This window comes from Lynx canadensis, chromosome F2 (assembly GCF_007474595.2).
Source record: "Lynx canadensis isolate LIC74 chromosome F2, mLynCan4.pri.v2, whole genome shotgun sequence".
Lineage (NCBI taxonomy): Eukaryota > Metazoa > Chordata > Mammalia > Carnivora > Felidae > Lynx > Lynx canadensis.
The window spans coordinates 25564005-25590354 of NC_044320.2; the positions used below are offsets into that span (position 1 = coordinate 25564005).

The following is a 26350-nucleotide window of genomic DNA, read 5'->3' on the forward strand; positions in this document are numbered from 1 at the left end:
GTAGTGTGTTTCTTTTCTTCATATTACAAATTAGAAATTAGAAGATTCATAGTTACTAATGAGTTTCCTGAGGGTTTCACAGTTAATCAGTGTTGGAATATTCATAGCCAGGTCTTTCTGACATCACAGCATGTGCTCTTACCCAGTATAGCATGACTCTAGGGGAGGAACAGAGTGCTCTATGACTTCCATCAGAAACCGACACAGTTTGGGGTGCCTGGGTGGCTCAGTCAGTTAAGCATCCAACTTCAGCTCAGGTCATGATCTCACAGTTTGTGGGTTCTAGCCCCGTATCAGGCTCTGTGCTGACAGCTCAGAGCCTGAAGCCTGTTTCAGATTCTGTGTCTCCCTCTCCTTCTGCCCCTCCCCTGTTCATGCTCTGTCTCTGTCTCAAGAATAAATAAGAATTAAAAAAAAATTATAGAAACCAACATGATTACATATTATCACTCTCTTAATTGACTTCTTTTAAGATCTAGAAATACTATTACATTGATTTATAATTCAGCAGAATGAATTTACTTTTTGGAGTTAGAATACACCTCTATACCAAAGTTCATTTTTTTTAGAGCTAAGGTATTGGATATAAATACATAAACTCACACAAATTTCTTCATGATTTTCCACCTTCTATCTAAAACTACAGGCTATGTTCCACCCATCTACTCAAAAGAGCTTTTGCTTTTTTTTTTTTTTTTCTTAAAACATTGTTAAAATATCTAAGTGCCAGCCATGCCAAAAAAAAAAAAAAAAACCTAATTAATTAATTTTTCTTAGGGTGAGCCCCACTAATTGAATTGCTATATGTGGATGTTTCCCACTAGATTCGAGGTAAGATTTGGTAGTCCTCTGCCTGCATCTACGTACATGTCTCCCAGATGTACTGAATCATTGCACACTTTCAAAAATCCCATTCATTTCCACATAGACTTCATTAAGTTAGATTCTGAACCTCATAAAGTGGAAGGACAACTTCAACTTCCCTGTCCCTCAAAGAGACAAAATGTTATTTTAATTATATCATTTTAGCTGAGAATAGGTAAGGACAGCTGCAAATGTACCCATTTAATTAGATATAACAAAATTTATGGAACAATTAAAATTAGATTTTAAGGTCAAATCACCTGAATAGAACTTCCATCTCAGAAATGTTCTGGATGTGAAAAAGGCTGACGAGGATTCTTCCTTTCATTTGATTATTTCTGCTTCCATCCTCATGATTTCATAAAGCGTTTCATGAATTAAAACTAAGCCATGACTATATTGGTTACTTTCATTATTTATTTAAGGCTCCTTAATTATTCAGAACTTAAAGACTTAAACTCCTCAGTTACTTAAAATTTCCTAATGTAAATTTTAATTAAATATTTATCACAACTCCAAGTGCAACTTAGAATTGGAAATCAGAGATCAAAGCTAAAAGATGTGATAGGTTAAAGTCCTTCAACAAATCTCTCCTATGAGAACTATGGCTTCTGGGTGGCCAGAAAGTAACAAATGACTGCTCAAACTGCGTGCTTTCATGCTACTCTTTATAGGTTTTCTTTTTACTAATTCCTGTCACGTTATCTGCACCATTACTGAACTGTCATTTTCTGTGCTCTCTCAAACCTCCTCATCTTTGCACAAGCTTTCCATTTAATCTGTTTCCCCCTCCCACCACTGCCTACATCTCTCAAATGCAATCTTCCCCATGTTTTCCCTTATATAGCAATTCAGAGGTGATATTTCTCTTTTCACGTTATTTCCTTGAGTGTAGCCAATTTGTATAAATTCCATATATCCCTTAAGGTGAAATATATGCCTTATTAGCCTTTATGTTCCTCTTCAGACTGAGAATAGTGCATTGGAGATTATAAATCTAGATATCTTTCCTAGAATGAGTGCATATGCAATTTTTTATTTATTAATTTTGTTTGTATAATGTATGAGTTAAATTTTATCTATTTCCAAACTCTTACAGATGCATTTTTTCAAATATAAGCATAAAATACATTTTCTTTTTACCACTGATAATATGTAATTTAATTATTTTTAATTGGCAAGTCTATTATTCTTACCCGTTTGGGAAGGAATGAACGGAGTCACTTGTAGAAGTATTCCAATTTCTAAATAAATAAGACTTATGTGCATAGATGTATTGGTTCTAAATTTATCTAAAGTATAATGTGAAGGAATGCCTGGGTTGCTCAGTCTGTTCTGGTGGTTTCCCTTATTGAGGAGTCTGTGGAGATTTACAAACTGTTGTGGTTTTCTGGACGGCCAAGGGCTCCTGGCTGTGTTCATGTGCTGTTTGGCCCCTGTTTTGAACTCCTAGCTAGAATGCAGTGGAACACATATTAATGATAAAAGTTCTCCATAGGTTTTTAAAGTGTATATTCACTGCTGGTTAAAAGAAAAGTCAGCCTCTTCAAAGTGATGTTCTTTGTTGTCTTAGTGAATGTTGGCTTTTTAAATGGCTTTTATAAATTATTAATGTGTTTCTTGGCAAAAAAACAAACAAACAAACAAACAAACAAACAGCCTGTCTGGCTCAAAGCAAACAAACAAACAAACAAACAAACAAACAAACAAGAACCAGAACTCTTGAGTTTGGCTCAGGGCATGATCTCATGGTTTGTGAATTTGAACCCCACATGGGATTCTCTTTCTCCCCTTCTCTCTGTCCCTTCCCCACTCTCTCTTTCTGTGTCCCTTTCCTATTCTCTCTCTCTCTCTCTCTCTCTCTCTCTCTCTCTCTCTCTTTCTCTCAAAATAAATAAACTTTTTTTTAAAAGAGCTTACAAGTATAATGTGAAGAAGGGATGGATATTAAAATGTAGGACATCAGTGTAGTATTACAGAACAATGAACATAATTGAACTTGGAGTCAAAACCATGAAATTCTTAGCCCATGGAATCTCCATTTTATCAGTGATGAAACAGATGTAATTAATTTATAAATTACTGTGATAATTATATCTCATGGTATTTTTGAAAATACCTGTCAAAGTACTTTGACGTTTTAGATATACCAGGAACCGCATAGCTGATTTACCTAATTTATTGAATGATTGTTTTTCATGAAAACATTTGACAAGATAGCATTGTATATCTTCTTCCTTTATTGTATTTATTTTCTTCATTGGAATAATAATTATGAAGTACATGCCTGTGTTCTTTCTCAGTTTTCAGTTGCCTTTTGCATCAGTTATTCTTTATAAAAACCCTGTTTCTGCTAACAGCTGGAAGTACATGTGTACATTCAGTTGGACATATCTGATGAAACAGAAGACGTTATTTCACATATACAGACTATTTGCTTTTTAAAATCTCCTTGATAGGCCTAGTTAGTGTAATCACACATTTGTACTTGATATTTGCAAGAAATTAAGCAAATATGATCTATTTTATCATTTATCTTAATTATCCCATAATCACTGACTTGTCTGTTGAATCCACCTATTGTCCCCAATTATCAAGTAATATTTTTTATAATGGCACTAACGTTCTCTTGGATCTGTCCTCTGACTCTATTGCTTCTTTATAATCAGTTCTCTACACAAAAGTAGAGTGATTTTTTTTTAGAATGCAAACCAAGTCAAATTCAGAATCCTTGCTATAGCTTCCAAGTACATTGCGAAAGAAATTTGTTGATACAGCTATTTGACTCTATATGATCAATCCTTGCCTGCATCATTAAACCCCTCTCTACCCTTATCCTCTCTGCCTATGTCTCAGCAACATCAGCTTTCTGGAAATACTTCCCCCAGCCTTCGTATAGATGACTTCTTCTCTTTTAGGTTATAGTATAAATATCCTTTTCTCAAAGAGGTTTTCATTTTCCAAGTACCAGGAACTCTCCTTTATGCCACTTTTAAAGTTTCCTTCAAATACCTGTTAGTTATTACTTTCTTTGTTAATCTGGTGTTTTATTGCCTCTCTTCCCCTTTAAAAATACAAGTTCTTTGAAAGGAAGATTGGGTGTGCTTTTTCCCTTTATATCCCCAGCATGGTAGTGCGTAGCACATAGTAGGCACTCAATATGATGTTTGTTAAACGAATTAACAAATAAACGCATGCTTCTTGTTCGACATATTAGTTCATTTTCTTAACGGAAGAAACAATACATCTTAAGTCATTCCGTAGAATGCCCTAATCTCATTTTTTTATGCCCCATTTTAGCCTTGGCATCCTTCTTGTTCCTTAAAACGTCAGAGATGAAAATTTTTTGAATATCTTGGATACAAGTTGCAGCTTGTATGATAGGCTTTAAGGGTCACGGAAGAGCATTATTCACAGTCACATTTGTGCCAGTTACGCTGGCGTCTCCCTGCTGCTCACAGCATCTGTTTCTTTCAGGGCCCGTGCTCCTCAGCTTTTAGCATTCCCATCACTTCGTCAGTTATTTGTTTGGAACATTGGTTTCAATTAGCCATTTGGATATTTTTTAAACCTCAGTCCTCATTATACTTTCCACATCCTCCCAGGCAGTTCCTTATTCTGCATGGATCTGCTCTTGGCTCTTAACATGGAGTCTCTGGCCTGATGTATTTACCTTTTCAGCCTCTGCAAATGTGCATTCTGGTGCAGAAGCTCTGTAATAGCTCTTTGCAAACTTTTTCATTTTTGGAACGCTCTGGTGGGGAAAAGGTCCAGGAAATCTACCTCATTTTCTTCCACATGCCATGGTGTCACATATTTCTTGTCATAGCAGCAAACTACGACCATCATCAACTCCCTATATGCACCCGTGCACAAACACATGCACACACAGGCACACGGACACGTTATCCATTAACAACAAAGTGATCTATTTAAATTTAAATCAGATCTTCCCTCTACATTGCTTACTTAGGATAAATTAGAAAATAAATCCAAACTTCTGGAATGGCATTCAAGTCCCTAATTTCCTAATACTTAGCATCCTCTCACTGCCTTCAGGAACACACCATCTTCTTTTCAGCTTTAGTTTCTTTGTACCTGCTGTTCTCTCTGAGTGGAAAATTATGCCCTCATGTCTTCCCATGACAGGTTTTGTTGTTGTTGTTACCATCCCAGTGTCAGCGCAAAAATCTTAGAATAAGCCAGTGTGATTTAGACTCCCCTCAACAACTTAGGAATTCACCACTACTGGCTACTGTATTTGTGCTTTCATAGTACTAGCATTCCTAAATATCATTGTGCTTATTTCCTTGTATCTCTTCCCTCCCCTTGATCATTTTAGAACCAGATGAATACCTGGCATGTATTGAGTGCCTAATGCAGTTTGTAGAAGGAAGGAAAGAAAGAAAAAAGAAAAAAAAGAAGAAGGAAGGGGGTAGGAAAGGAAGTGGAGAGAGAGAGAGGAGGGGGGAGAGGAGAGAAAGAGAGGTGCAGATAATATTTAAATACATCGTTTGAATGAATTCTCTTCTCTCCATAGATTTGTGGAGGTGTGATAGATCTTGTAACCTAATGATTCCTTTTTGGGATTCCCTAGAAGAAGAATAACAGTTCATTATTTTCATTATTTCAAAAAGCTGAATTAAATTTTACCCATCACAGGGCCTCACATGCTAACTAAAATATCAATTTTATTTACTTAGCACTGTAATTAAATTAACCTGGTGACATATTGGCTACTTCATGGCAATTAGAAGGCCTGATCTGCAAGCGCTATGTTGATTTTTTAAAATGAGCATACATTTCTTAGAATGAAAGTGACTCAGTTTATTTCTAAGAGAAGTTTCCTAAATTTTTTCTTAGAGAAATATAACAAAAGTAGCATTTCATGATGAAAAATTTGAGAACCACTAATTCAGTCCAAATTCTTTGTATGATAAGTGAGGAAACTAAGGTGAATTTGATTCCTAGTTTCAGCATAGTCAGTATTAAACACAAAACTATTTTCAAAACAGTGTTCTTCCACACGTCATATACAGCTCATGTATGAGGTGATGTTAAAAATGATTGTAAATATAGATCTTCTTTCAGTTAATGATGGGGTAACATCCTGATAAACCTACTGTAAGTTGAAAATACCGTAAGTCAAAAATGCATTTAAGACACCTAACCTACCACATATCATAGCTTAGCATAGCCTACCATGAACATGCTTAGAAGGACACATCAGCCTCCAGTTGGGCAAAATCATCTAATACAAAGATTATTTTAGAATCAAGTGTTGAAAATCCTGTGTAATTTGTTGAATGCTGTACTGAAAACGAAAAACAGGATGGTGGTATGGGTACAGGTTTAAGTGGTTTTAAATGTCTGGATTGTTTACCCGTTGTGATCATATGGCTGACTGGGAACTGTGGCTACATGCAGCTGCCCAACATCACAAGAGACGATCATGCCCATATCACCAGCCGAGGAAAGCTCAAAATTCAAACTTCCAAGGACAGTTTCTACTGAACGCGTATCACTTTTGCACCATCTTACCATAAAAAAAAAATGCTAGGTCGAAACATCTTATGTCAGAGATCATCTGTAATCAGATTTTGCAACAAGGAAAGGATAAATGTAGTTACCTTATAAATGACATTCAGGGCCACCTGGGTGGCTCAGTCAGTTGAGTGACTTGATTTTGGCTCAGGTCATTATCCTAGGGTCTTGGGATCAAGCCGTATGTCCGGTTCTGCGCTGAGCATGCAGCCCGCTTACGATTCTCTCTCTCTCTCCCTTTGCCCCTCTCTCTCACTTGCACTCACCCTCTTTCTCGCTCTAAAATAAAAAAAATAAATAATTAAAAAATAAAGCTAAATGATCTTGAATTAGCATAATCACTTTGAGTGGGCTCACTCAAGGAAATGCACTACGCATAATGTATATATACAATTTTAGGATCACAGAATAACATTTTCTGTCTTCTTTTCTGTACTGCAAACCTCACTTTATGTGTTTGAGGTATTATTTTTTTCATTCCAGTTTATTTCAAGGCATATGAAAGTTTCATCTTAACTAAATTTTAGAAGTTATTCACCTGTATATAAAATCATTCTATTCTCTATAAGGAAAGCCAGAACTGCATAGAGTTGGTGACATTTTATAGCAACAAATCATCTTTTCAAAGTAAAATGCAATTGTTTAGAACATATTTTATAATCAAACATAAAGATACATTTGAGCTTACTACTTTTGCAGGTAGACTATAGGTGACTCTATGGGATGACCATGAGCTCTGAGGTCCTGTGATATTCCCCCAATTCTATGAAAAAATTCTAACTAGTTATATTATGCAACATAAGTTTCATCCTCTAACAAAAGACATTGACTGACCTTGTAGTGAAGTATATTTTTAATTCAACAAGGAATTCTACCTAACATTTTGAAGAATTGATGAAGCCGCTGGCATGGCATTAGAAAATTGAAAAATAGAAACCAGGGGGAAATGAATGAAAACATAGAAGACTGTGGATTAAAGAGTCAAATATCTACTAATTTTCAATTTTGAGAAGACTCCAAGTGACCCCATTTAATAATTACTAAAAATTTGCTTTTTAACTCAAGAGATCTTTTTATGTTTTCCATCGGTGGAAACAGAATGCATCTTACTACTACACCACCTTCTTGTTAAGAACCATGTTTTGTTCTGTGAAAGGGATGGGAGAAATAAGGTGTTAGTTGGAGAGAGTGGACTTGAGGAACTATTTCTGTTGGCTTCAAAAGAAAGTCCAAGTATCTCCCCATGCCTTGTACCATATCTACTGTACCATATTCTCATAAATGCCTTCCAGCTAAATTTTTAGCTTCAATTCTTGTGATTTCCTGCTTGCTGTCTATGCTTTATACATATTAAATGGCCTTTAACTCCTAGAAACTAACAGAATCTGTTTTGTCTCATGGCCTTTATGCATGTGGCACACTCCTTCTGGACCATCTCTTTCCTTTGTCTTCACCTTGGAAGCCCTATTCATCTTTCTTATTTCAATATAAAATATTTCCTCCAGAAAGCTTCTCTTTGTTAAGTCACCTCCAAGACTAGATTAGATTAGTGTTTTTGTTATATACTCCTGTAAAACTCTGTATTTCACTTATTGTGTCAGGTAACCATGGCTTGAAAAATCTACCCTAAGTCTTATAGGCTTAAAACAATAATGCTTTATTACTTTTCATAATTTTGTTGGTGTTCAGGATGTATCTCCACCCTCACGTGTCACTGCATTAAGCTGGAGGGTTGACTGGGATGCTTGGACCAATATGGCCTCACTCATAATACTGTCAGCTGGGGCAGTTCAGTTCCCTTCCTTGTGCCCCTTGTCTTCTAATAGTCTAGACATACTTCTTTACGTGGCTGTCTCAGGGAAATATCCCAAGTGAGCAAAAGTGGAAATGACAAGACCTTTTGGAACTGAGGCTCAAGAACTCACACAGTATCACTTATGCTATACTCTGTTGGTCATAGCAAGTCATGAAGTCAACTTGGATCCAGGGGGTGAGGAAATAGACTCTACCTGTTGATAGAAAGGCCTGCAAAGAATTTTTGGCAACATTAACGTAACATACCAACATAATACAGTCATATTTTTTGTTTCTCTTGTTTCTCTATTTACATCATCTTTCTTGCTCACTGTAATATCCTACCACATAACAGTGGCTAGTGAAGAGTAGGCATTTAATATATATGTGTATATTGAAAAGAAGAAATATAGTGATGCTATTAATTTTTATTGGTGACATGTGGAACTCACATACTTAAAATTTATTATCAAAATATATTATCTTGAGTTAAAATACATGTTACTTCATAGAAATATAGAGCACAAGAGACCATGAAACATAGTTATATAAAGTGAAATGCCCAAGTCATAACTGAGTAGGAAGCAGTGTATCACAAAGATTAACAATACAAACTATAGAACCTGACAGTCTGAATAAAACAGCCAGATCTATCAGGTATTTTATTTTTTGTTTCACTTTTTCATTTTTAAGGTTTTTAGCTCAAATGTCACTTTGCGTTTCCCCACCAGCTATTATATTAATTGGTACATTCGTTGCCTCCCTCACTTAAATGTAATCTCTCTTAGGAAACATACTGTCATCATTCAGTGCCTGGTGCGGAATGGGTGCTCAATAAGTTCTTGTTGAATAAATACATGAGTGAATATATGAATGAATGCCCTTAATCAAGGTATTTACCCTTGACTATATGAATTATAATCTATGCCCTATGATTGTTACAAAGATTAAATGTAAAATGTTTATCATGGAACTTACAAGAAGAAAATGATTGGCAGTTGTTAGAATCTATGGTTAGTAGGACTTTGAATCAGTGATGAATAGTTGCTGAAAACTAATTGATTCCTGGGTCTGTAGGACAAGTCCTAGAAAACCATCTATTCTTCATGAATAATACAATATATGTGGGACTCGGGAAAAAAAAAAAAGACCTTCCATGAAATTTTCTGAAGATTAGAGAAGTCATGTAGGTAAAAGTTAGCCCCAGAAGTTTACAGAAGCTTTGTTCATGCTTTAAAGCAAACAACCAAAAATAAACCAAAAAAAAAAAAAAAAAAAAAAAAAAAAGGGATCCAGTTTAGCAACATGGTAAGAAGCCTTGGGGGTGATAATGTGAGTCTTTTAACAATTGAGCAGCAGATAATATTTAAAGATAAGTGAAATTAGGTTACTAAGAATGGTTTTATCAGGGAAAGACTGTAATATTAGAGGAGGAAATAGTAAGAACACAGAAACATCATATGTCAACCTGAAACGAAAAACAACAAGGAGACAGGCTGTTTAGGGCATGCTGTGCATTTTGGCTAGATTTGCAACTGAAAGAGGTAATTTATCCACAGACTTGCCTGGGCGAGAAATGTTACTTTGTTCTTTCAAATTCGAGTGAATTTGAGAGCCACCATTGTATCTAGCAGGAGAAAAATTTTGTCCAGGTCCCTGTGGAGGGTGGGTGGAAGAAACATTGGCACATTCTTCTTCCCTCAAGTTGCACAAGAATCCAAGGGACCTTTGCAGTGTATGGACAATAAGGAGAAAGGCACTCAGTCATCATTGTTCAAGCACACACTTCACTCACTTGAAGTCAAATGATTCTAAACTTCCCATGACAAGCCTGAGATGAGTATCTTAGCCAAAGATGAGAGTCCAGGTTCCTGGATGTTTCCACTTTCCTGCAATGCAGCAGGAAGGGTATGTGTGTGTTATCTTTATTGCCTCTCCTTGGCCCCTCAACCTTTACCCTAGTCATTCCCCCTATCCTGTCATTTGACACAATCCCCTGAAGAGGCCTAAACTGTTAGGAAATTAAAGTTATGGAGAGATATTACAGCAAATTTCCCTTTTAGCCTACAGAACCTTCTTGCCCTGAGGCGAGGGAATTGTAAGAAGAACCTAGAAACAGACATGCGCTGGAGAAGAAAGTGATTGGGAAGAAATATAATGAAAACAAAACATAAATAAATAACTTACATGTGGATTTAGACACAAGTGTTCACATGCTGTATTATATTGGGGAGACTAAACAGAGGTTACTGATTTCACAAGAGTTAGGATTGTAGTTTTGGGAGGACACAATTTACGTCCAAATCCCAGCTTTCTGCCTACTAGCAAAGTGAGTCCGTGTATTATGGAAGCTGCTTTAAGCTTTAATGTCCTCCATTTACAGGTACTTTTGAGGATGGAATAAATTAATTACAACTGTGTCTAGAACATAATTTGTACTCAGTAAATGATTGTTGCTCTTTATAAATAGTTTTGTTATCTAGTCATTTCAGGTAAACATATTGGAATGCAAATATGTTTACAGTGTCTTAACTCCACTCAGAAATTTGCGGTGATACAAAGACACCATCCCACAAGTGAGAAGAGCAAATTTCTATCACCCTTATGAAAGTTAAAAATATTCTTCTGAAAAATGATTGGATGTTCACATTATTACCTGTAATTGTAATATAGCAAAATCATTAGGTTAGATATAAAACTTTCAGATATTTAAAACCACTTTAATGGTAAGAAACCTTCCTTTGTTTTAATTAAGCATTTTCATCATAAAGTTTTCCAATTAAAATGTATGTGATCTTGATCAAATAGAACATCTTTACTCAAAAAAACCTTTTCAGAATTCAGAGCATATAGATATATATATATGCATGTAATGTATATATGTGTCTTTCTATAGAATTAAATATGCATGTATATATGGTTTCTCTCTTTCTATAGTGTCTGTAAGTATCTCCTCTCGTATATATCAGTATGTATGTGTGTGTATGTGTGTATATAGATAGATAGACATACACACGTGTGTGTGTGTGTGTATACATATATAACAAAGAGAGATAACTGAATTTTCTACTTTCATTTTATAGTTTCTACCATCTAAAAAAAAACAAGGATGAGAAAAGATTAACAGGTCAAAAGGCTTACTTGATAATATGAGAATGATATTTTTATTCATTATTCATTACCATTTCTATTGCTTGGATACAATTCCAAGTCCATTAAGTTCTTGCTGGAAATATCTTCAAATCAGGTTTCTTTGGAATGAAGCATTAATAAAAAAGTTGGCACTGTTTTGTATGAATCATCTATAGATTTACTTCTCAATATTATTTTCTCCCTCAAGTATAGAACTTGCGGTTTATAATGAAAAAGGGCTAGAGTATTAGCTATTTTTAATACTAAAACGAAGAATATAGAATTTAAATACAAGTGGAATAAAATGTCTTAGCATACCTCATTCAACTTATCTTCTTTTTACTTTTCATTTCATAAAAAGATGCTTGTATGAATTTTGTCTAGATGTTCTTATGATGTCATCATGCCTACTCTCTGCATTTCATACGTCTTCATAGGATCAATCAAAGCACATTACATTAAATGGATCAATATTTGTTAATAGTTTTAACTTGCTTGCTATGCAGAAATTTTCAAAGTTTGTAAGTCTGAATTGCTTTCAGATAATATCCAGGATTCCTGGTTGAATTTGAATGTCAGATAAACAGTAAATATATTTTTTTAATATCTTCTTTTTTATTTTTAAAGTTTATTTATTTATTTTGGGAGAGAGAGAGAGGGAAAGAGAACACTCTCACAAGCAGGGGAGGGGCAGAGAGGGAAGGAGGGAGGGAGAAAGAATCCCAAGCAGGCTCCTTGCTGTCAGCACAGATCCCAACTTAGGGCTCGAACTCTAGAACCATGAGATCATGACCTGAGCCAAAATCGAGAGTAGGACCCTTAACTGACTGAGCCACCCAGACGCCCTCAGTGGAAAATTTTTATTATAAATCTGTCCCCAGTGTTGTATAGGAAGTACTTTAAAAAAGACAGATGTTGTTTATCTGACATTCAAATTCAACGGAGTGTTCTATGTTTTTATTTACTCCATCTAGCAACCCTATATCAAGGTGCTCATAGTCATGTTATGGGGGTCAGCTAAAGAGTTGCCCCGCCTTTAGTCCACATAACTCTAGTATCTTCTCCACATTACAGCAATTACAATGCTTCTGAAATGACAATCCTGTCGTGCCAGTCTCCTGCTTAATATTCTTCAGTGATGCCTCATCTTTTCAGGTGTCCTTTTCAAGTTGACTTTTCTTGGCTCTTCAAACATTGGTCTCTACCTATCAAATCTGCTCTTACTCTCTCTTCATTCTTGCTGTATCAAATAATTTACAATTGGCTGAGCATGTCTTGCATTTTCCCCTGCCACACCTTTTTCTTAAATGGTTACCTCTGACTAGGATGTTCTTTTATTCCTAAAATATCTGGCAAAATCTGCTCATCCTTTAAACTCAATTCCAACATCTTTTCCACTAGACACACTTTTCCATTTTGGAAACATAGCAAAGGGCTTTCCAGCTATATTTTCATCGTTCTCTATGTATCTTTCATGGAATATATCACATAGCACTGATTTTTTAAATTCATGAAAGTTTACTTTCAAGGCAAGGATGGGATCTCTGTAAGAGAGAAAAGTGTGTGTGTGTGTGTGTGTGTGTGTGTGTGTGTTTTGGGGGGGTGTATTTGTGCTTGATGAATAGTCGTCATTTAATTCATGTTTGTGAAATAAAAAAGAGGGAAAAGGAAGATGAGATGTCTCCATTTTTTTTTTAATGTTGATTTATTTTTGAGAGAAAGGGAGACAGAATGCGAGTGGGCTAGGGACAGAGTGAGACAGGGAGACACAGAATCTGAAACAGACTCCAGGCACCTAGCTGTCAGCACAGAGCCCGACACGGGGCTCGAACCCACGAGCCGTGAGATCATGACCTGGGTCGAAGTCGGCCGCTCAACCGACTGAGCCACCCAGGTGCCCCGAGATGTATCCACTTTTAAAGTCAGTATTTGAAATGCTACTACAACATAGGAAAGGGAAAAATGCTCACTTTCTTTGGCATCGAAGCGATGGGGAAAAGAAAGATTTTATTAAGTAAATAACATTTGCTTTCTCCAGAATAAATACAAGATAAAGTTTTTCCCCAATATCTATAAAAACGTTACAAAAACCCCAAGCCCCTTGCTGAATCTTTTTTGTTCATATTTTGCTCTTGTTTTTCCTGTCTTTCCAAGTAACTTCTACTCTAAAAGAGATGGGATTCCTTTGTATTTAAAACACAAACTTATATGTCTCTTCCACAGGCAAGATTCGAGTGAAGGAAGCTCTAATTAACCTTCTGATATGTATCACCCAGTGCATCAAACTTTCTACTCTTAGAGTAGGAAGTGTTAAAGAGAGTTGGCCTGATGTCACAATGTTAGAGCGGATGATTTTTGAGATGCTCCTCAGTCAGATGTCCACATTTTATCTCTCAATTTTAACACATCAGTTTCCATAATTAAACTAAAGTACCAAACATATTTGAAGCCAAGTATACATGCAAATTTCAGCTATAATTTTTAGAGTATTTGTATCTTTATATTATTGATGTTATTAAAAGACAGTCTTTGCATAGTGTCTTAAAATAAAATATATTTTTGGTAAAGAAAGAAAGAGAAAGAAAGGTGGACCTTTGCAAAGTAATTACATGAAGGAATATAAAGATTTACCTCTCAATATAGAAATTTTTATTTTAAGTACCCTAACAGAGAATTATACATAAACCCCAATATGTACTGCGTAATATATGTGCCTTTCTGGTTAATAGTAGTCTTTGAAGATTAACTCTATAGGTTCTTACTATTTGTGAAGGGTTTTTTTCCCTCCAAAATGCAACTTTTTTAAGCCAAGATTGGCACCCATTTTCAAGCAAATCACTTCTGCTACTAATTAATTAGCTTCTATAAAATAAAAAGTGTCTTACAGAGTGTATGATGCAGGAAAATCAGACCTTTCTTGGCTTCGTTTTCTTGTTAGGCTGCTCTACTTTAGCATATTTATGCACATACTCACCAGTTGCTCAGCAACCTCTCAGCAATCAATACTGTAATAGTCTTTCCTTCAGAATGTCAGCCCTTTCCTACCCGCCCACACCTCCCTTATGCCCCACTTGCCTGTAATGAACCCAGGACTTCAGTCATATAACAGTCACATGGGATCAGATATCAATTTATGATAAATTCCTCAACCAGGAGCATTCAATGATCTACCACAAGCTTCACACTCCTCAAAAACTTAGTTCTCAACGTGTCCCTATTATTTATTTTGAGGAGAAGAAAACTTTGCAATAAACGAATTCAAACTGAATGGTTAGGCAGTCATTCTGGTGTGTGTGTTCTCTCAACCAGAAAGGTATTTGTGTCTAAGAGGACAGTCTTCAGAGAGCAATACCTAGATACCGTATGTTTCACTCTTATGTGGATCTTGAGAAACTTAACAGAAGACCATGGGGGAGGGGAAAGGGAAAAAAAAGTTACAGAGAGGGAAGGAGGCAAACCATAAGAGACTCTTAAAAACTGAGAATACACTGAGGGTTGATGGGGGGTGGGAGGGAGGGGAAAGTGGGTGATGGGCATTGAGGAGGGCACCTGTTGGGATGAGCACTGGGTGTTGTATGGAAACCAATTTGACAATAAATTTAATATTTAAAAATATTAATAAAAAAATAAAACCAGAGTTATGTAAACTTTCTAAAAAAGAACACTTAAAATTAATGGAAAATGAAGCACCTCTGCCCCCTGCAAACTAGAAGACCACTAGAGAAGGAAATAGACAATAAACATGGATGCAGTCAGATAGTGAAGGTGGGAAGGACTCAGGGACATGATGGGCTGGGTCAGAATAAAGCCTCTTATTTTTTCCTTTCAACCATGATTGGTAGAAAGAGTAACCTTACCGGTTCCTTTCTCTTACTTCTTTCCTTTCTCCTTCATAATGCCGTCATTAAAAGATTATTTGGGGGGCGCCTGGGTGGCTCAGTCGGTTGAGCGTCCGACTTCAGCTCAGGTCACGATCTCGCGGTCCGTGGGTTCGAGCCCCGAGTCGGGCTCTGGGCTGACGGCCCGGAGCCTGGAGCCTGCTTCCGATTCTGTGTCCCCCTCTCTCTCTGCCCCTCCCCCGTTCATGCTCTGTCTCTCTGTCTCAAAAATAAAACATTAAAAAAAAAAAAAAAAAAAAGATTATTTGGGTGGGGGAGTGAAAAGGGTGCTGGAGAATGGAAGAGAAGGGATATGCTACCCGCATTTGAGAAAACACGGAATGAAGGGGTGATTTATGTGTTCTTAGATGTTTCTTCCTCTCTTTTCCTTCTAGTCTAGTATATGCCATATAAATTGCAGTTATATTATAATGGAGTGTTTTTGTATCGTTTGAACACATCTGGAGAGGCTCAATTTTTTATATTTATATCCTTAAAAATATATTTAACCCTCAATAAATACTAACATAAAGTAAAATATTTGATTTTTAGAAAGAAGAGAGTAGTACATTTAGCCACGTTCATTCATTTCTCACATACTCATTAAACATTCAAGAAGACGTGGGGGGTGCACACATATGAGACACACTTTGTACTTCCACAAATCTATTAATACATATCCATTATCAGAGACAGCAAGACTCTGAAAGTGAAGGAATTCCTGATGTTAACACTTTGGAATTAAATATATTAGTATTCCTTTTTCCTGATAACACCTTTAAATCTTCCAAAGAACTGGTAGCTATTCCACAAGCTTTTGTGTCGAAGGAAGTGAAACAAGTTTGTGTTCAGTTACATTTTGTTTGTTGAGGGACAAATACTTCTACTTGAGCTGAGAGATAAGAGCTGTGGCAAGAAAGAAATCTAACAGTTGACATTCTAGGAAATGGTTTTAGAAAGGTGTGGAAGGGCAGTATACCCTTTGCTCATATTCTTATCAAACGTGACAAGGGTGCCATCAATTTTATTTCAAAACCCAGGCCTTTAAGTTTGATTGTCAGTATTGTGATTTTAGGAAAGAACGTTATGCTTAGTTACACTAAAGATTCAGTTTGTATTTTGTGGGTATTTATTCCTATCAGTGGTGTGTGTGTTTGGGCACATTAAAACAATTACCCCTAGGACCCACTGCTACACATAGTTGAGCCTTCCAAAATATTTGAAAAGGAATAAATGATGAGAACATCTGATTCTGCAACCTTAATCAACTAGGTACAAACAAGAATTGGTCCTTTAAGAGGGAGAGAGTTTCTTTACGAGTCTTCCAACTGTCTGTTTAAAAAAGTTTTTTTCCCTAGTATGCTCTTTTAGTGCTAATAATGAGATGTCTATTTTCTCACATTTTTATAGTAAAACTGTGATGATATTTACTATAACATTCAGACATTTATAATATATATGTTATAAATATATATTTATCATATATATGTTTTTATATATAGTTTTGTCATGGTGGACCTATATAGTACTCTCCATATACTTTCTAAAACTTTTGATATTTTCTATATTTCATTTAGATAAAGGTATTTATGGTTGCTTGGCATATGGGTTTATCAACATTTCAAACAATTCAGAATGTGGGGTTTTTATTTTGCATGTAAACAACTTGACATTAGTAAATATCTTGTTGAATATTTGTTTTATAATTATTAATTTACTCTCAGTAAGTGTGAATTTAGTAGATGTATCATCAGTTTCAGACTCCAAATGTTTATTTAGTCACTTCGCATATTAAATCAGTCTGATCACTTGTACCTGATAAACAGTAACAAACCCATTTGCAAAATTTAATGTTGATTTCCTTATTTAATGCTTAGAAACTTGAATAGAAATATATAACATAAATAGAAACATATTCATTAATCAATCAACTCAGAAAGATAAATTATATTTGAACTCTCAGTTCTGTTTGTAAATTAATACACACCTAATTTATTTAATTAATTTGTGATCATAGAAAATCTGTGTCTAGAATTACTGATTCTTTTTAACTCTATCATGATCAATATCTTTTCACGTTTTAACATCTCAGCAGTCTGGATGCAGGTGACAGAGTTTTTGCATTGTTATGTCATAGTTTAATTGGTAGAACGTTTTTTACTTAGAGCTGCGTCTTATAATCAGGAATATCTTATTTTCATTTATTTAGCTATTTTTAGATCATAATCCTATGTAGTTTTAGCACAAATACAACATTTTAATTTAAGATTAAAACTATAATCAAGACCAACTCTTTAAAACTAAGTTACAGACTATTTTTTTCCAGGATTGTTTCACTTAAAATTCTCCTAGTCAGAAAGATCATTTTATATTAGGTAACAGTTAACCAAAGGTAGATCATTTATATTTCTTTTACAGTTTAAAGGCTACTTTCCATTTCAGTTTACCCATTTCTTCTCTCAGTTGAATATTCATAGTACAAGCACATCCACTAATTTGTACTGTAAAATACTAAGCTTTAGAGATTTTAGCAGACTGGAATTAATAATGTTTAAAATGCAAAATACCCAAATTATATACCTGATTGCAATATGCTTCCTGAAAATTATAGCATGTCACAAAGCAGTGACTTTGTTTTGCCTCATTTGCACATATTGCAATTAGTTTGCAAGAGTTGCCTCACTTATTAACATGTTTAAGTTTCGTCCAAGTAATATTAAAGAAATGTAACATATAAATCAAATTACATATGCTAAAATTTATAGAATATCTAAATAATGGCTCAAATAGAATTGTTGCATTAGTTGTATTTAGATTTTGTTTTGATGTTATTTTGTATATTTTTCCTTTTGCATGTTTTCATGTTAAATGTTTATTGCATTTTCCTTCATTATATATCGTAATGTCACAAAATTATTCATTTAGAATTATTTTGTTAGTTAAACTTTCATTCAAATGTTTCACCTGGAATACTAAAATTAATGGAACAGGATATATATTTTAATATAAAATAACATGCCAAACATAAATATCTAAAAGCTACTTCTTTGAATATGCAATTATCTTTAACATGTGCTTATGTAGTTGTGTACATATTGGGCCATCCACTCATATCTTTAGCAATACATTCTGCTCTTCAATTTTGTGGTGAGTTAGACAATAATTACGAAGAAAAATTGTTTTAAAAATCTGTAAGGCTAAAAATTTAATCATAAAGAAATTAAAATTCAATTGCAGAAAGAGTTTTTGGTTACACTTTCTAAATGACACACTTATAAATGGCTTTATATGAATTCTGTTTAGTCTCTTGAAGATGTTGTTGAAATAAGAAAGCCTTCAAAAACACAATTCTCATTATAATACATAATGTAATCCAAATTTAATATTGTAAGGATTCCTGTTAAATAAATTTACCAATTTACATGTGTAGCGTATGTCATTTTCCATTATCATAGTTCCAAATATGGCACATAGTTATGATTTAGGGAAGCATGCTTATATATGTAAACCATTTCATTTTATTTTTGTTATACTGAGAAATGTTTTATTAAAGAATATTAACAAAATATACCTTAGACCTGTGTTTATGTTGTTAAAATCTAATTTTTAAATATATCTCAAGAGACTTAATGACAGGATAATCTAATTGTGATAAACTACATCTTGTATACATAATTTAATTTCAAACAAAGAATGAATTTTCTGGATGTACATTTTATTTCTTAATTGGGGTTGTATGTTGTGTAACATATGCATTTAGTATTGTGCTATCAAAGATCATGTTTACTTAATTGTGTAGCATCCTTAAATTTTTAAAAAATAAAACAAAATATATTTTAACATTGAGTTAGCTATATAATATATTTAATAACGGATTGTTGCTATACAGAATCCCAAGGCTTTTTCTAACATTGGCAATTACCTCATAAAACAGTTATGTATGCAAAAATGTTGAGTGTTTTTAAACTGTTAAATGGTAAATGGTGCATTTTGACAATTTAAAAATCTGTGTTTCACACACTGCCAATTTAAAGTGGTACTAAAACCAGTATTCTAAATTGGTCTACATTTTAGATAAAATGATTATATAATATATGATATAACTGTATGGTGAAGGATGATTTTATTGCCTTATAGAGGAAACCGATGTTATTTCTTTATGGAGGTTATTCCATTTTATATATCAAACATATTTAACTACATTTAGATGCACTTCTGTCTCCTGCTATTTTGACATACAACTATTCTTCACTCTACAGAACTTTGAACATTCTAAGTAAATCCATTTCATGTGAACATTGTATCTTTTAAGGTTTGGGAATTATGACACAAATCTTCAAGTAACTCATGCAAATAAATCTTGAGATTCCACACTTTTTCAAAATGATGTTTTTGAAAGTTAAAAACAAAATTATTATTCTTCCTCCCTTTAGAATTTCTCTTCATTCATTATACTGTTTGAATTATGACTTTGCCATGGTAACAATTATCATCATATTTCATTTGTGAAATTTATTCTTTATTATTATTAATATTATTTTAGAATTATTATTAAATGGATTCATTCATTTATTCTTTCTTTTGATGAATATTTCTTGAGCATCTACTGTGTACCAGGCACTGTTTTAGATATTAGGTAATTCAGCAATGAATAGAATATACAAAAATCTCAATCTTTAGGGAGCTTGCATTCTAGTATGTGGAAGAAAGAATATGAACACAAAATATACATAAAACATAGTTACTAGTTAGTAAAATATCTGGTTGAAGTATATATATCTGGTTGGACTATGGTTGTTAAATAAATTGGTTTTTCAATGCTTTTTTCTAATATTCCACCAAGTTCTGCATTCAGGTTAAGAGGATAGTACTGAATCACTACCACCATTAGCCAGAAGTGGAGTTCTATTACTGAAGTTTTTTAAGACTGGATGTTAGCAAATCCTGGGTCTAAAGGCTAACAAAGATCAGTTCTAACTCAAATTTTATCAGGAACTGTATTTATCCTCTGGTGTCTTCAAGAAAATCAGTGTCGGGAACTGGTCTATAAGTCTTGAGGATTAGTTATAGAAGCAACTTAGATACATTGTTAAGAATTATCCCAGAGTTATTGACCCAAACACATGAGATTATTTGGGATCAATTGTAATAACTTCAATGATAGAATATAATAGCTCCTCAGTTTACTCCTTGGAATAAGGTCAGAACATTGAGATTTGAGATAGAGTACATACACATTCTAATATTTTTCATGCTTTTAGATTGCATTTTGCAGCAAATGTTTACAATTAAATAGTTTCCTCTTTAAACTAAAACTGAAAGCTGGGAAATTATGATACAGTTATGAAAAGTTTTAAAGTGTTAGTTTTTTAACCACCCTGATTTTCTACTTCCTTTCTAAAGTAGAAGATACAGTTAAACTCCCTAGGTGAATAATATGATCAGGTCATTGTTTTTATAGTAAGCACATGGGCCCTTCAAATGTCTGATTTATCATGAGGTTAATTACTAAATGTTAGTATTGTAAACGTAGTTATTGCTTAATCGTGTGATTAAAGAAAAATCTTACTAAATATTAGCTTAGTAGATGTTACTGGTCAATTTGCATAACCAACATGAATTTAGGGAGATTGTAATCTTCACAATATAACTTGGATAAATATTCAGTAGCAGCTTCTTTCTGACTGATGCTTTAGAATATATTAAAGGCCTTTAAAATTATCTGAAAATTGCCATACCTCATTTACCCTTGGCTCCCTGAAAATACAACCATCATTTGAGTTTCCAAACCAAATTAAACCAAGCTTCAATTTTAATGACAATGTAGGCTGGCAGAACCTGTAGCAGACATGTTTCCCTTTGCTGCTTATGAATGAGAGGACCCCCGTGTTTGACGTCCTTTTTTGGCTGAAAGCAGAAATCAGAATTACTAATCTTACCACTCACCTGCCTATAACACAAGAGGGAAAAAAGAAAAAGAAAAAGAAGGCAGAGCATACTCAAATGACATTATGGGATAAAGCTATTTTCCTCTTGCAGAATGGTTCAACTATTCCTATGTATTTTTGTCTACAATATCTAATTATACACTGTGGACAGAAGTTTGAGATGCAGTTTATTGAGAAGGCAAGGATATGAAAATATACCACTCATTGGCTTTAAAAAATACTCAGAAGTTTTCTAACCAGGACCTGACGATTATTCCTAATTAGTAGCTGTACTTCCAACACTCAGTATTTTTTTTCTTGTTAAGCATTTTAGATGTCAAGAGCCTTTTAAATATATCTTCAGTTTCATACTTCTATTATAAGAAAGACAAACTACTTTCTTTCATTATGTAAGAATTATGTACTACCACAATCTTTTAAAAAGGTTTGAGCAAGAGAAAAAGAAAACCCTAATTCAGCTCCTTTAAAAATCTATTTTTAAATTACAGTGAAACCTTAATAAATTTAAGAATGTAGAGAAATATATACTGTGAAACACTTATGAGACATTTGGGAATTCTTAACCATTTATTAAAGCTACTTTCGTATGCGTAAAAGTTCCATGCTATTAGTTAATTCTCAATCATTTCTAAATATAGTGATTAATTTTAATTAACTGAGAATTGGTTAATCTCAAATTTTACTTTAAAATAGTGAAGTATATTACCCAACTTCCAAAAACAACCCACCGGAGCCTAATGCATATATAGCTCACGGCGTAGAATATTTTATCATGTTGGCTGCTTTCTGGCAAGTGAGGTTAAGATAGACATCTGCATAGAATAGTTATTCAGGGTTTTATTTTTTTAATCATTTTGTTTTAATTTTGGCTTTGATTTTAAATTCTCCTTCACTTGCTTATCTTAAAATAGAAATTTTTGATGTTTTTCCCAGAAATTATGAACAGATATGGCACAGACTCTTCAAAGCATACTTTTGAGAAAAGTGTGGTTACACGGTTACCCATTCTGTCAAAATTTGTCACTTGCCAGGAATTTGTTGCTAATATTCATCTGTAGATAAAGAACAAAGATTGGTTCAGGACTCCATGAAGGGTTTACTATTTCATCTTTTCTCCCCTAATGTGTCACAGTGAAAATGTGGTATATTTGTGTGTGATACCTATTCAGAGGTTGATTGATACGAAGCAATCATTGGATCTGGTTACTTCACATTTTAGGGGCGTGTTTGTGTTTTGCCTCTTCGTGTTTGTTATCCTTAAGGTAATAGAAGGGAATATAATTTATTAAACTTATCAGAAAAAAATAAACACAATTTAAAAGAAAAAGTTAGCATCTAGTGCTACTGTGTCCCACAGGTTCTTCTACATTGACCCACACTACCTCCACTGGTGAGTTAGAGGAGCATAACAGGACTACCACTGGTGCTATTGCTGTTGCTAGCACACCTGCAGATGTTACTGTATCCAGTGTTACAGCTGTCACCATCCATAGACTTTCTGAGGAACAGCGAGTGCAAGTTTCGAGTCTCAGAAATTCAGGTCTGGACCCCAACACATCCAAGGACGGGCTCTCTCCTCATCAAGCAGATACACAAAGTACAAGGAGAAGACCACGAAATGCTGAACAGATAGAAAGAACTAAAGAGCTTGCAGTTGTTACTCATAGAGGTATTGGATGTTATTTTACTTGTGCCCGTTTAGTTACAGCCAAAGCTATATTTTGGTAACGATTCGAATTGGAGAATGAGCTGAAAGAGAGCCAAGATGTAGGAAGCCAAAGGAAAAAGCTTAGCTGCAAAATATAGATTGTTATAGCCAAACCCTGAATAATTTGAAAACACAGAAATTAAAAAATACAAATCAGAGGGAAATGCAAATACTGGGCGGGGGTGGGGGTAAATGTAGAAAGGAAAGAATGCATAAAAAGGATAATAAAAACAAGTACTAAATATCTATTGCATATTATGTGCCAGGTATGATTTTGAGATTACTTGAAAATAAAGTAGCCAGTTTCTATCAATAAGTGTACATATTTACACATTGATGATTTGTCCTATGTCGTAATTTTCAGCATTTGCATGAAATCTTAATGTTACACAGATGCTAATTAACAATTAAGACAGTAGATAATTTGGGCAAAATGGAAACATTCTGTCTTGTGATTATTTTTTATAGCTGGCTCTTTTATTTCTAAAGTAACTATAGCCTGATCTATAATGATTGTATTGAGATTTCTCATTTTGAAAAGGTAACAGCTATTCATTGAGATTATGGCTCTATATTTAAATATCCTTTTGCTTTCTAATCTTTTGTAGAAAAAAATTGCCACAAAGCCAAATCATATATTGGTAATTTTCTAGTTGATTAATATAAGCCTACCTTTTACAAAACTATGAAGCATAGCAAGCATATTTTTTGTTTCTTGGTAGCAAGTTTCACCGAGCAGTTTGTGGAAAAAAAATCAATGTAGTGTCAAAAAGTAAAGGGATTTCATTTATATCAATATATGCATCAGTGGAAATATTAATTAATTGAACATGTTTCAAGTACAAAATACCTACTCCAACTCTATTTCCAACTCATCATCATATATTCTCCAAACTGGTTATGGTTGATGTAGTGTGGGTAGGCATGGTTTATACAGAACATGATATAAGTAATGGAAAGCATTCTCTGCTTAATATACACTAAGAACAAAAATCAAGACATCTTATATAGCTGATTGAAAATCATATAGAAATATTTCAAAAGCTCATTCCCATCAAAATTCATACTGAATGTACTTTTATTCTCCTTAATAAGCATCATAAACTGAATTCTTAACATGTAGTAGTCTCCTGTAAAGTATTAAATCAGTATCACCTTGCTTCTCGATTCACTTCCTTACCATGAATATTTCCCCAGTGAAGAATGTAAGAGTCATGATAAAATTGATAATTTGTTTTACCAAATAGATACTTTTTCTTAGTAGCAGGAAATAAAAAAAGTGTAAATATTATTAAAATATTAAGGTAAAAACCCTTCCATTTAGTTTTTTCACTCTCTGTGGAAAATTTCACGAGCTAGAATTGACAAACTACTCTGATCATTTTACCACCTATTGAATGAAAGATGGGTAATTCTCAAGCATAAGTTTGTTATATAAATCAACTAATAAACAAATACTACTTTAGCCAAAGTTGCCATCAAGTGATGCGAGAAGCTCAGGTTACAAATTAGTATTTTAGAGAACTAGGAAAAATAATTCAGATTGAAATGAGAATAAAGAGTAGACAGTTATTAAATTCAATAAAGTGATTTGAGAATTGCTCAATCTAAACTTCTGAGCTACATTCAAGTACATTTTAATTAAGCATATTACTTCCTTGGTAAATTCCAAATCAGTGCTCAAATTCTCTTTTAGACAATAATTATTTTAGAGCTAATACATGTTTCATCCTTCCCCATATTCTTTCTGAAATAGTGTTTCTGTAGGTAGTAGCCATTGAGTAGTGCCATCTACTTTGGAATTAAATATTCGTCAGTTATTTTTGTTTAAATCATGTGTATGGAAAACATTCTGAGTGTTACACTTATCATTTATTTCAGTCACTTAAATTATTATATGTTTATCAAATCTCTATTTTCATTAGAATTAGTCCTTCTGACTCTTCCTCAATAATCTAGTGTTTTAGCGATTTCAGATAGCTAGTTATATTTGAGACTCAAGCTTTTTAACATTTTGGGTTAAAAAATGTAAATGTTAGAAATAAAAGAGAACTATCACCCTATGCCTATCGATATTTTTGAAAACCCTCACTATTTAGCTACTTTACAGACGTAAAATAGACTTCAAAAACCTAACTCTTAGCAGGGCCAAATTTCGAGATTGGAATTGGCTAACATCAAAGCAGTATTCTTTTTAAATAGATAGATAGATAGATAGATATATAGATAGATAGATAGATAGATAGATAGATAGATAACAAGGAGGAGAGGGGCAGAGGAAGAGAGAGAGAATCTTAAGCAGGCTCCACCCTCAGCACAGAGCCCACAGGGCTCAGTCTCATAACCGTGAGATAATGACCTGAGCTGAAATCAAGAGTCAGACGTTCAACCAACTGTGCCTCCCAGGTGCCCCAGAGCATTATTCTTTCATTAAAAATAATTCTGCCTCACCAGACATGCCTGGAACGCCTACTGAGTACCATGCTCTGTTCTAGGAAGGAAAGATAAATAAGCTATGACCCTTTCCTTCAAGAGACTGGCATAGAGTGGAAGATACAGAGAAACCCATGAGGTAGTAGAAGGAAAGTTTTGTAAAGCTCATAGCGATTCAAGTACTCGAGTAGTTATGGGGTTTATGCAGACAGTGAGTCATTTCGTTGACATTTTAAATGAGTCTGTAAACACAATGCAAACTAAATCCTTAATTTTCCTAGATATGTTAGAGAAAACAAGTTAGGTTTCATTCTTCTATTCCATTCTCTGCAGTGTAGTCAGAATTACCTTTTAAAAGCTCCTCAACAACCTTAGTAATAAAACCAAGTTTTGGTGGTGTCCTATAGAAAATTTCATGGTCTGGCTTTTGTCTCTATCTCCATATCCACCCTGTGTGACTCTCACAGTTACTCTATTTTTTTTTTTTTTTTTTAGCCAAACAGAAATTCTGTTAGTGTCAAACACACCATGTTCTTTTCTACTTGAAGCCACTTTGACGAACCATTCCTTTCATTCTTGCAACCAGATCATTCTAATTCCCTTTAGAAATTTTAACTTAAATTGTCACCTCCAGGAAAGTTAGGTTTTTTTTTCTGTTATAACTCATCATTGTACTCTGTACTTGTATTTGTAATCACCAGCCCTATGACTTGTCCTGTAAAATTTCCCTCTGTGAAGTAAGGAGTGGGTCTGGTTCATGCTAAATTCCCAGTGCCTAGAGCAGCTTCTGAACCATAGATGAATTTAAATACTATTTGCTAAATTAATGACTATTTAAAATCTGACCAGCTAAAGCATTTGCCTAAATTTTTTAGAAAACTTAAAACTATGTTTTACAGTATATTCATATATCTATACATTTTAGTATTAAAATAAAGATAACTACTTCATTTTATCATAGTTCTAAAAATATGAGTGTTTTTAATTCCTAAAAGGCAATGATATTCTCATGAATTCAAACAATAAATTGCTTTTATACCACTTCAAAT

The 26350-nt window shown here is 34.0% G+C and overlaps 1 protein-coding gene across 1 annotated transcript in view; it reads left to right on the plus strand.

The window, feature by feature from the left end:
- The window catches only part of CSMD3 (CUB and Sushi multiple domains 3), a 1276067-nt gene that overhangs the window by 496529 nt on the left and 753188 nt on the right, over positions 1-26350 (plus strand). Inside the window, 1 exon segment of the mRNA XM_030304305.1 lies at positions 22518-22829. Coding sequence (XP_030160165.1) covers positions 22518-22829 — 312 coding nt within the window.